This window comes from Pollicipes pollicipes, unplaced genomic scaffold (assembly GCF_011947565.3).
Source record: "Pollicipes pollicipes isolate AB1234 unplaced genomic scaffold, Ppol_2.1 Scaffold_3447;HRSCAF=4054_pilon_pilon_pilon, whole genome shotgun sequence".
Taxonomy (NCBI): Eukaryota; Metazoa; Arthropoda; class Thecostraca; order Pollicipedomorpha; family Pollicipedidae; genus Pollicipes; species Pollicipes pollicipes.
The window spans coordinates 1,184,082-1,197,261 of NW_023596297.1; the positions used below are offsets into that span (position 1 = coordinate 1,184,082).

Genomic DNA, 13,180 nt, shown 5'->3' on the forward strand with positions numbered 1-13,180 from the left:
GGTCTGCGAACCAAAACCATGCACCGCAACACTGCATTGTAGTAGACAGGCGACTCATTGCGACAATTGATTAGCGAGCCGCAGCCCTCCCAAAACAAGCCAATACAATGCGTCCAAATTAAAACACGTTATGAAGATCCATTCAGAAACAAACCAAAAATAAAAACAAAACAGGGCGAAACATGCGAATGTACAACCACGGTCACATGACATGACAAGACATGAGCCGGACATTACATGACATCAGCCGCACATGACATGGTACCGGAGCCCCAAACATGTGTCAATTCTAGTTGTCGCACACTCACAATGGCATTAGTGAACAACAAGGTATGGACACAGGCTGAGCAAGACAGGCAATCATGAACACTTGGTAGGTTCTCACCTATTTTGCCGTCTGTGTTATGATCATTAAGAATGCCAAAAGCTATGGCAGGGAGGATGCAGGCGAAGTATAAGAAGAAAGTGGTAGATATCGTCTTTTGTAGAGTCTTATTGCCAACAAAGCCATCCACGAAATCCTGTTAAAACAGACCGGCATCAATCCACCATACAAAACCAAGCACAGCTAGAGCAGTGAGTGGGTTGCCAATCTAGCGCTATCAAGATGAACATAGCGATGACAAGGATGCCAAAGTATAAATTGCAAGATTGAAACGTGCAAGGACCATGTTAAAATGTGGCTTAAGCATTATTCACAGTAAACCACAAGATCCACGACCCCACCCTCGCCCACTTTTCCCCTAAATAGCCGCGTAAAACATTCTAGCTAAGTAGTAGATAGCCATTTAGCTATATTTCACAGCAGAAATAAAGCAAGCAACGCGGCTCCCGACACGTCACCGCCCGCCCCATCCCATGCAAGAGGGTTCTGACCTGCTGCGAAGCCTAGAGTGGCCAGGCACAGAGCGCGAGCCTCGAGAGAGCGACACTCGTGACGCGGCGTACCTGAACGTAGCAGGCTGACCGGCGGCGCAGGTCGTCCTTCAGACCGCGTCCGATCGAACACAGCTTCTCCCTCTCCTGGCGGCAGAGCTGCACTCACATTTGCGTTTCGCGCCGAGGGCGAACTCGCGGCCGGGTTCGGCGGGGCGCAGGCCCCAGCAAACTTTGGCGAGCATTGGGTACTTGTAAGTCTGAACCGTGTCGAACAACACCAGAAACGGGCAGACTCCGGTAACCTCAAACGGGCTCGACATGTACTTTCGACACAGCACGCTGACAAGCCAGGATCGATCACAGCACAGCTGGTGCTGTTCACAGCGGTCCGGTCCGGCAGACGGCGCGCCGTTGTTCCCATTCGTCTTTAGACTGTCCGAGGCCTTGGTGTTTCCGTGCCTCGAGGCCGAACATTGCGAGTGTCGCCGTTTGAGCGCCCCAACGCCGTAGATACCAGCCACTGAGCCTGTCTATCCGCGCAAGTCAGATGTCCAAATCCGTCCCCGCCAAACAGCAAGTCTAATTCACCCTTAACAACACGTTGCGTACATGTGCTCATCGCACAGCCGGGGCAGGACTCGCCTGGGCCGGCTGCTGCGTCCCGCCGTCAGCTGGCATAGCGATCACCATGCCCTCGGACAGCATCATCTGGCTCTGCTTGACCACCAGCTGCAGGAACTCGTGCTCGGCGTGCGCCTCCAGCAGCCGCTGCCGCACGTCCAGGTCGGCGATGATGGTGGCGAAGGTCCGCGCCGTCTCCAGCGCGTTTTTGGTGCCTTTCTGGGAATATGTATGGACGGTTAAAGGCGATTCGGTTTGCGTCTTCGGCGGGTACAGTTTCGCTAGCAGGAATCCACTAGCTGTCAGCATTTTAACAAAAGAAACGTTTAACGTTGCCAACCGTGTTGCCAATGTGCAGCTACCATGGACATAACGTTAAGGGAAACACAGCCCATGAAATGCAACCGTTTTAGTTGAGCCCAGTTTACTGCTTTGGAGTAAATCATGGCGTATTTCTACCTGGACTGAAGCATCAATGCACGAACGCATGGGCAAAACTATTATATTTTTCATTCCCGTTCTCGCGTGGTTTTCTCATGTAATCCGATGAAACAAATATGTCGTTTGTGCGAAGATCGCTCGTGACCCGGTTAATGAGCTCATTGCATAACTAAAGGCTCTGGGCCCTGGTTAAGTTCATGCCATTTGTTGGCGTCAATCTGACTCTATTATGATCCGGATTCCGCCAGCAGTGCATCAAATGTTAACAGAAAGGTGATAGTTGGCTAATGATGACTGGGTGCAGAGAAAAAAAAAAACAGCGAATCGCCCGTGTTGGGACGGTCGGTGGGTTTTAAAAGCTCTCACGAACCCGCTAAAATACGAACGCTGAGTAGTACCGATTAGACCAGTACAAATCAGCAAACGAGGCAACATCACACATCGCCACCCATTCTGGCAGGTACGCCTCGTACAGAACGAGGCCAGGCGAGCGAGCTGTGACCTGCACCAGCCCCCTCCCCACGGCAGCCAGCGTCAAAACGCAGGCCGAGGACTATCTCGCGGCCTCAGCTGACGTCCGACACATAACCTCGGACCCAACTGTCGCCATCAAGAGGAGTGAGCCCATCGCCCAGCCGACGGTGATCCTCGGCAACCAGAGCCCATCCGGCTGCCCTCTCCCCTCCCGCGAGCTGGTCGGAGGCCGGCGCTGCCACGGGGGCAGGCAGACTGTCCACGAGATAGAGGGTGCCGGTGGTAGGCGGGCCACCGGTAGCCAGCTGGAGCCAGCCGGCTTGCGCCCTCGCGTGCGCGCGAGACCGCGGCGCCACACTCTGGCCGCCCGCTCCTCCGGATATGGAGGCAGCTGGCACTCAACATTTGCTCGCTCCGCGTGGTGATGCGACGAGACCGACGTCACCACGCTGGCGCCGCAGGACCCAGCGCGACAGCGCTCACGCTAGGGGAGCCCAGGAGGCTGCGGCCGCAGACGACAGGCCGTCGACGCTGGCCCACGGCCGCCCGAGGTGACAGCTGCAGACGGGGCGCGAGGGCAGCGTCCGTCTGCCCCGTGAAGACCTCGCCGACCGCGGCGGCGTGCGGTCGGTGCGCCTCGGGGCGGCGCCGTGTCGACGAAGCGGCCGCTCGTTCGCGCCGGCTGACGGCGCCGACGGCATCGCTGGGCTTGTCGCGGCGCCGCGGCGCCGGACGGTGAGAATGAGATTTGGTCGGCTCGACATGCGCTCCATGTCAGCCGGATGCGGTGACATGGATCAACTGTGACGGTGGTCCCCACCGCGAATGGACTGGCAGCCAGCCCCTGGCCAGAGCCAGCGACGAGGCAGTCAGCCGCGCGGAAACGCAGCCGGTCACAAGCGCGCGCGACAGTTGAGCGCCCGTGACCTGACTCCAAATTGGCGACGAGGGCCGCCCACGAGGGCGACGGTCGATTCGATGAATGTTGCAGTGAAACAAGAGCACGCTGCACTGTTAACCCAGATCAACTGCGCATTTCGAGTCCGCCTCTGCCAATATCAAACATCTCATTCTGCTGGCGGCATTAGACACGGCGAGTTTTGTCGAGCGTCGTGACGCCGTCGGGAAACTCAGCACATATCCAGAGCCAGACGCACGTGTCTCAGCGGTTCCGATCCGCCTCGTCCTGTATTCAGCAGCAATGATAAACGACACCATATCCATGCGACATCCAGCCGAGATTGGGTGCATCCATCATGGCCGACAAAATGGATTAGAATGAGCCGGACGGGTCGGCCTCGCCACCCGCCGCCGGCTGACCGCCACGCACCGCCGGACTGGCCCAGCGCGGCAGGTCCTGACACACGCCGCTGGAAGTGTCAGGTGGTCCGGGCACATACCGACGAAGTATCAGGAGGTCCGGGGCACACGCTGGTTAAGTGCCGGGTGGTCCGGACACACGCCGAAAGTGTCAGATCGTCCGGACACTCACCGGCTTAGGATTCAGAAGGTCCGGACACCCGCCGATGAAGTGCCATACGGCCCCCGGCACCCGCCGATGAAATGTGAGCTGGTCCTTAACACCCACCGACGATGTGTCAGGCTATCCACGGCACAAGCTGATGAAATGTCGAAGGGTCTCTGAAACCCACTAACGATGCGTCGGACGGTCCACAACATGCGCTGATAATGGCAGGATTCAGGCATGGATATCCGGATCCAGGCATGGGTACCCAGATCCCGGCATGGATGCCTTCAGCGGCGTGTCCGACTGTCCACGCAGCCACTGGCTCGCACCGTTGAAGGGGTTCGCGTCACGCTGACCTCTAGGTTCCGCTGACTTCTTCAGCCGACAAGCCAGCTCCTCGCTCGCTCGGTGGCGCGCCCGGCGGCCGCCAAAGCATGTGCGTGAGGACTGCTGACTAGAGGCTGACCCGGACTGTTGACCCCGGCCCCCGGGGACGTCGACCCGGGCTCGGTCGGGGCCCAACGTCTGGTGTCGGGGGATGTGACAACGATCTGATCGTCTGGTACGCGGTTGGTGTGAATTTCCAGCCCAGGATGGAAAACTAAAAGAAGAGTGGTCCTTCCGCTCTTCAGCCGCCGTACCTCGTCGGCGCATTCTGCTCTGTTAAGCCCGTTCAATCAGATTCTGGTTCGCTGCTTAGCAGGCGTGGCCCTATCGACATTCCAGCCGTGTATCGGTTTAGCTCATGCGCCTGAATGCATGAATGCACATACCTACTGTGTTGTTCCAACTCCTGAGGGAATTGCACACTCGTAGTGGACAGATGCTGGGCAGACTAGGGGAGGGCGGGGACCGATATAACATGGGCCACAGAGAACGCCTGTCACAGATTGGGAGCCTGTGGTCACTTGACGCATTTCCATCCGTCATCACTTTTTACTCCGGGCGACAGACAACGTAGTCTTTTGCGTGAGCAATTCTCGCATCGAGGGTCGGGCTGTTGAGAACGAACGTCCTGAGAGGCTTCCAGAGAACGCCACACGGCTGTGCTCCGGCAGCCAGCATGCCACGCTGAGAACACCTACCAAAATCACGCGATTCGATGTTGACATGAAGCAGCAGAGATCGTGGATGCCGAGTTCAAATTCGCCATGCGGCATTAACGGAGTACTGAACCAATGACTAGTGAAACTCCTTACAGACAGCGGGAGTAAATGAGCGCACTGTCTCTAACAACCCCAGCCAAGCTATAATGTCATGGCGACGAGCTCATTCACCCGGCCACATTTCACTGATGTCAGCTTGCTTACCTCGCTGTCTGATGTGGCCACATTTCACTGATGTCAGCTTGCTCACCTCGCTGTCTGATATGGCCAGATTTCAGATTCACGACCCATGGCAAATCATGCTATTTTCTCAGGCTCTATCATTAGCCCATTGAGGCCCACACCGGTCAGTCTGTACATTCGTTAGGATAAGCCTTCGCGCCACCCGGGCGTCGATTCCAGCGGTAATGACACCCGAGGGGCCCATACACCGCACAAACCCCACTCATCACGAGCATGGGAGCTGTTCACTCACCACTTGATGAATTCTTTCAGCTAGTGGGATTTAGCGAAAAGTGGCTGTAGAAATACATGCAATGAAGTAAAGTTGTGAACTCTGAGGCTTATGAAACCCCGCATGACACCCACGGCTGATATGCATACCGATCACTGTATGCAAATTTCGTGACTTCCGGGCCACAGCAATTTCCGAAGCATGCTGTTCTGCTCTGTAACAAAGCCCGTATTTGCCTTAAAATCGCTTCTGATGAGACTAAAAATCAAGACTACTTGAATGTGCTAGGGAATCCAGCCAGCTATCTTAATATATATTCATTAATATATTGGTCCCACCCGGCTTCTACATTCCTCCACGAATCTGCAGCATGGAAATCACCGAAATCCCCCCCCTCGTCATTCTCTCTGCATAGCGGGCGGCCACTGGCATCCAACAGCGCACAGACAGCTCGCGAGAGAGAGAGAGAGAGAGAGAGAGAGAGAGAGAGAGAGAGAGAGAGAGAGAGAGAGAGAGAGAGAGAGAGAGAGAGAGAGAGAGAGAGGAGTGTCCCATACTGACCCTCCCATCTGCCGTGCCTGGTAAGTACGCTCAGCGCCGCCTGCATCGGCCGAGGCGCCGGAGCCTGGCCGGAGCCCGAGCCGACCGTAACCCAGTCCCCACACTTCTCAGCCGTGATCGATAGTCTCAATTGGAGCGGCGCGGGCGGCGGCCGCCGCAGGCGGGGGTCCCGGGCGGGCACGGCGGCGGCTCGCCTTCGACACCGCTCCGCCCCCGCGGCGAATCGAGCCAGGTCCTCGTGCGGGCCCTAGCAACGCCCGCTGCGTCTGACCGGACGTTGTGACGTGGTTTTCGGCGGCGACGGTGGTGGTGGTTCAGCACCGGGATTTCAGCGTTGGTCTCCGGTGTGAGGCGGCCTCATTCCTGGTTGTCGGGAACAGAAAACCCCAGTGAACGCTCCGTTGACTGTGGAATTACATCTGCTTATGATGTTGTTTCTGCAGGGAGCGATTCGATGAGGAAAAGTATATCACGAATTAAAATGTAAAAACAGTCAGCGTTGCCTCAGTTAAGCAAAGCTTAGATTAAGTTTTCAAAGCAATTTTAAACTACAAATTTACGTGGATTTACTACCAATTCGTAATATGCCATGACAAAAAGTAACTGTGGCTTGAGTGGTCGTTTCCATCTTATTATGCGATATAAGGGGAGTCATGATTCTATGATGATGTCAAAGGGGATGATATATTTGTGAATGGGAAAGGTATCATATTCGTGCTTAACTGAAGGTGGTGACATGGGTGTTGATTTCCCACAATGTGTTGGAGTGAGCATGGTCTTGGAAGTCGCCAAAAGGGGGACAGGTACAAAAATCTTCCCGGATTCAGTCAATTTATTTGTTTTGTTTTTTTTGGCTATCCACCATAGCATACATAAATCATACTCACTACATATATGTTAGCTGATATGCGCAGCCAAGTCAATGACTTAAGGAAGCCTGACAGTTTGCATCAGCCTTGCATAAGCGTACTTATTCTGTTCAGATGAAGAGGTGCAGCTGCACCTCTCTTGCGTGCTAAAAGGTAAAAGATGCGCACAGTTTACCATTCCGTGCTCTTAGGAAATTTGATGTTTGTACTTATGTATTCACAACAAACATGCCCACGATATATCTGGCATTGCATTCCGTTTTCATGAAGCTTCTCGAGACGCTGAAAATTTATCGATAAGACAAGTGCATTTCGATTCATTTAAACCAAGACATAAGCACTCATATGCGCATAAGAGCGGATTCTCAACCTTTCCCCCAAAACGCCTAAGAACATGCCCTCCTATTGAGAATACCTTTCTCCTCTCACTTCATAAATCACGCATTGCGAGCCAGCTATGCTTCTGGGAGACACTGTTCCAAGCTGTGTTGCCATTGAAGGGCGAGTGTCCCTAACCCGCTTCAGTTCGAATGCATAACAAATGAAACGACCATGATGTTCATGTGACGCGCGCCGCAGGTCGATTGTAAAAGCCTTGGTGGTTGAGCTGGCTCCTCAGCGACCGTGTTCGTCTAGGTAGATTGACCTCGTTACAGAAATGAGAAGTGGAAGAATAACATAACGGGGCTTTGACCGCGCGACCTCTCAAGCAGTGGAACAAAGCCCTGATGCCCGGCGTTGCAGTCCCCGTAGCCCGCGCGGCGTTGGTCCCCTTGTTGGTAGTCGGTCAGCTCGGCTTGCTTGCTGATAGCAGCCGGTGGCCGGTGACTGGACGAAAACGGTAACGTTTCTGAACGAAAGGACCCTTGAACGCTTTATTATGCCAATTCTTGCGTTTGGAAGATGGCCCGGGTGCATGTTGCGCCAGCACAGTTTATTTATTTATAATAGAAACAATTAGAATTGACAGCGACGCAAACGGGCGTCAGAATCTGGTGTTGGAGCCAGACAAACAAATATAAGATGTCCCTTTTCTTGATGCTTGCACGCTTTATCTCTTCGGCGGACATCCCAAAACTTTGCACGTGATATTTACAACCGGCCATCGGTGTTCTTGCCACTAAGATCGCGAGCACGCAGGCCCAAAGCTTTTTTATGTAATTTGCTTCACACAGGTAGCTCCTGAACAAGGGCGTATGCAGGGGGTGTCACTTTCCAAAATTGGTTGGGGGGGGGGAGGGCTGAGAAAATCGGGTTGACCTAACCTTCCCTCTAATCCTGTTTTCTTCCCGGTTTTTAGTCACTTTGATTCGTGTTCCTGATGTCAAAATTGAAATGATGAACACAAAAATTGTGTCGGTTCCAAACTTATTTTGATCACCAGGAGAGACTTCCATTTTCGATGTGCCAGTGATAACGACGATATATGAAGATGATGATATGGGACGATATAGATGCATTTAGGACCTACTGTATTAGCAGTTAAGACGCTAGTTGCATTGCATTGGCCCTGTGCTCCCTTGTTTCCTCACATCTGTTGGATGCATGGTTCAAAAGAGCATTAAAATGACTTTTAGCCCGTTCACACAACAGAGTGTTTCACTTTTGTATGAGGTTTTGGACCAAAATGGTAATTTTGAAGATCGCCCGGACCAGTTTAAAGCCTTTGCCTCTTGACGTCTGAAACCCTTCATTTTCTGAGCTTTATGTCTGCAAAATCATTTAGACTATTTTGCGCAGTCTATTTCAGGGTCATTCCGGCATGCACGGCACGAATGCAACGTCATTCAAATCCAGCCACCCCTTTAGCCTTGCAGCGTTCAATGCCGAGAAGAATATTGTTCCCAATTCAATCAAATCTGGCGTCCGTATGCACGATTTCCAACTCTAGTAATTCAATTAACCCTCGTTTAATATTGAGCAAGCTATGCAAGTTTCAAACACGATCGGTTATTTGGCTGTTTGGATTAGGGCCCGTTCGAGCAGAAATGATCATTTCAGGATTATAGAATGAAGGAGAATGGATAACGATGGGGCAGGAGTGCATGCACGTGGGGGGCTAACCACCGAGCTTAAGGCCGCGCAGGGACCCCAAGAAATGTGCGCTGGCCGCCCGGTCGGGGTCCCCATTTCCAGGGGCCTCCCGGCCCACTCGTGGCTGGCGCATACAACCTGCCCCGGATAAGCGGGGCGTTGCGAAGATTGAGGATAAAGAGACAAAAGGAATAAGAGGATCGAATGTTCTGTCATAAATTACGTCCCGCGCCACATAATGCAAGAAGTTAGACATAGTTGGTAGTCATTGCGGAAATGAGACTAGTAATCGAATAACTGAGAAATAAAAGCTATGAGTCAAACGCTAAAGCTAAACTACACTGACATAGTTCCATACTCAGAAGCCAGATTTCGTTAATCGGCGCAGGGTCAATGTTACATGGCTTCAGACTTTGTTGGACGCGTACGGCTTTGAGCGTGAAGAGAGTAAGTGGATGTGCGCGACTATCCAAGGCTGCTACAGATACCCCCGGCTCGTAGCCACAGGGCGGGCTGCAGGCTGCAGCGCAGCGTTCGCGTTAGGCATGTTCGACACAGCTAGTGCTGTTCTGGCGGTCATTGTCGGACGGCTGTTGCTATCGGTTTAGTCATCTGGTGTCGATCGTCAAGTTTTCGTAATTGCTCCATCGATGGCTCACTTCGAATTGGAAGCCGGCACATTTCAAGGGTTCTTTGGGGCGTTGTCGGCTACAAATTTCTTCACGTTTTTGCTTGTCAAAATTTGGCCGGTTTGCTTTTTTCAAGTTCAGATGAGAAAACGAATCGTATCGCGGCAAAATAGCGCAACTTTCTGCAGTCCTTGGATCTAAAAAACATCAACGAATAATTCCAAATCACTCAAACAATGGCACAAAGCTATATCAGAGTCGACAAGACATATAATCGTGTGCTTAAAGCATGCATTACTCAGTAACAAAAGAGAATGCTCAAGTGAACACGGTACGAGCGCGGAGCTGAACAGTGTGCCCAGCTCAGCCCGCTGCACCCAACTGAAAATGACATCGCGGTTTCCAATTTCTTTGTTCCTTTCACTTGCGAAATAATTGGTAGAAACCTTTTTTAGAAATGATGTGACTCTAACATTTCATTTTCATACCACCGTGAACTCACCGTTGAGATGGAAGGGGGAGGCCAAGCAAGCATTGGGGGGGGGGGGGGGGCAGTGGCACACTCAACAGAATACAATGAACATCCGTGGGTGGTCGCCTTGAAGTGTAGGAGTCGTGAAAACGATGGTCCCTCTGTGTACTTAGGCACTCTAAAACAGGCCTCAAGCCGCCAGGATTCTGAATCCTCACGCACCAGATATGCATAGGATATCCCGTGAAATGACGATAAATGTCACCAATATTTGAAGCCCGAGTAGTTTACCCGATAAGCTTCGATTTCGGTCGATTTTGAGGTCATCCTATTCCCATGCTACGATCTCAGCATCAAAGTCTTTAAAAGGGATGTTCCACATTTAAAGATACTGAAGCCGGCAGAAGATACAATGAAATAAGATAACCTATAGACACTGGTATACTTTTAACAGAAAAGGGCTGTTATAGACACCCACACCCACACACATACACACACACACACACACACACACACACACACACACACACACACACACACACACACACACACACACACACACACACACACACACACACACACACACACACACACACACACACACACCACACCCCACACCCACCCACACCCACACACCCACACCCACACACCCACATACACACACACACACACACACACACACACACACACACACACACACACATATATATATATATATATATATATATATATATATATATATATATATATATATATATATATATATATATATATATTTGCATGGCTAAGGGTGTCATGAACAATGCCCCTACACCCCTGTATTTAACTGATAAGAATGTTTATATGGTGGTTATAAAGTCGCTATCGCCCTTCCATTACTCAGTCCAGCATTTGGATAACAGCTTTCTACCCAATTCAATTTGACTGAATTTAACTGAATTGAATCAATCTTGATAAAAGGTAGCGAGCTCTCAAACGTAGTAAAATGAAGAGAGCATTATTAATGGCAAAAACTAGCCGCAAGAGCCAATGATAATGGATATTCCAGGCACCTGGTAGTACTGCTCGATATTTCATTTCAAATGTTCGTTCGCAAAAAAGTGCAGAACAACAGGTCAAACTTTCGCAGTTTGGTGGTAGTTGTTTGTGATGAGAACCCCACCTTTCGTATGTGCCCAATTCCCTCCGTTTCCTTAAAAAACAACCAGAATGTAAGATTTGGCAAACCTTAAATCAGACTTTGGAAATAGCCGAGTTTTAGAACTAGAGCTCAGCTAGGTCACGTTCGACACGACCATTAACTTAAGCTCAAATGGTCTTTAATCTAAAAGCTTTCAAAAGCCTGACTTATGCGATAAAACGCAACTAGCGTATATTCTTTAACGAATAGTTTCTATTTTTGTTGCAAGCCGGGCGTTTACTGGTTTGTGGTTACCAAACGCCTAAAATATGCCGATGGATGCATTGTTTGATACGATGCCGATAAAGTCATTGATAAAGGCAAGGTTCAAAGCATGCCGACAAGACATCTAGCTAGGCATTGCGTTAAACACCGTAGTAGTAGCACCATCGTTACATCAGATATGTGTAAAAGCTTAGATTGAACACGGAATCGTATCACCGGATTGTAACTACGCACGCTGCACTGACGGTGATAAATCATATGAAATTACTCGTAAAGCAGGAGCGCGGTTACTGGCTCAAAGATGCCGATGCAGGAACGATTTTTCAAATATATCTATGACTATGCAACGCCGCAGGAGCAATGATGCCTTTCCAGAAGTAAGTGATATGCTAGTCGCGTGTCCGCTTCCCGCACACTTCGCAATAGTTTTCTCCTGTAAGCGGAACTGAACGGTTTCCGGCATTCACGGTATTTCCCTCACGGGACATGATACTCAGCAGCCGGACTGGCTCCGATGAGCACAGTTATCCACGGAAGTATCACGATCACTGAATATGTAATTATAAAAATGTCCCCGACGAGGTGCTACTGCAGATGCAGCCATTATTTCAACCCCTTTTGGAGAGCATCCTCTGTAACCATCACCGGCACATCACTACTGCTAGATATCCTTCAACAGCCATTCCAGCACGTTTCGGTAGAGCTCTGTACAGAGTACAGCACAGCACAAAGTAAACACACAGTATACAGGTACAAGGCGTACCACCCCCGATGGATTGATGGATTCTGTCCTCTCCACCGGTGCCTCAGCCGATGGGCGGGATGCTCTCCCTCAGACACCAGCAGTGCCTGCACGGCTGGGCCGAATCCTCTCCAGGAATATACCAATGCCCAGCAAAGGCTCCACGTCCAAACTGCTGTGCACAGAACTGCTGCCGACACGGCTTTCACGTCGCGAGTCCTACAGTCAAAACGTCTCGCGACATAACTCCGCTGCGACAAAACTGCTGCAGGCCGGGCTTCCGCACGGCAATACATTTACTGAGAAGGACTCCTACGAACAAACATCAGGCATTAGCACTGTTGTGCGACTGGAAACGTTAGGCAGACAAAAGCGCGATCTTACTGTCACGTATTTCTAACGAATGTTTAATTTCACAACGTTTTGCTCGCTTTTAAAAATAACGTCATCAGTAATCTATATAAATCCCGTCTAGGTCGTTGAGCTGAGATGAACCAAAATTTCTAGAGCACCCTGGAAAACTGAAGTATGCTAAAGCACTGAAAGCAGGGACGTAATTAAAAACATAAATTGCGGACGTTGAAGAGAGGAAATGGTTTAATCTATCCACGAAAATGCGCCCCAGAGCGGGCCTCTCCTAATTGGACTACCTTTTTCTCAGTGGAAGCTCCCCGAAATGAATATGCATTTTCAGTCCAGACTGCAAGCAACAGAATGACGAAGGGAACTGAGATCACCTACTTACAATGGCTATGCACGCGATGTTCGTTAAGTTGTATCTTTTCGATCATGGACCTTGCCCACAGAATCGAAACCTTCAAATCAGAAAAGAAAGCTTTTTACAATACCTTACATTGCACAAGCGCTGTACCATCTTAGAATAACATCAAAAGGATACCCTATACCGTTCAGATCTCTTGCAAAAGTGTCATGTGGCAAAACAAGACCTGCTTACCCCATCAGGGTGAGGGTTAATTTGCTTCATTATTTCACGAGGCTGACTGGCAAGGATGAGCTTTACTTAT

General features: G+C 50.7%; 1 protein-coding gene across 1 annotated transcript in view; it reads right to left on the reverse strand.

Moving 5' to 3' along the window:
• The window catches only part of LOC119092053 (sodium bicarbonate transporter-like protein 11), a 64,735-nt gene that overhangs the window by 15,957 nt on the left and 35,598 nt on the right, over positions 1-13,180 (reverse strand). Inside the window, 3 exon segments of the mRNA XM_037215013.1 lie at positions 386-521; positions 949-1,023; positions 1,522-1,719. Coding sequence (XP_037070908.1) covers positions 386-521; positions 949-1,023; positions 1,522-1,719 — 409 coding nt within the window.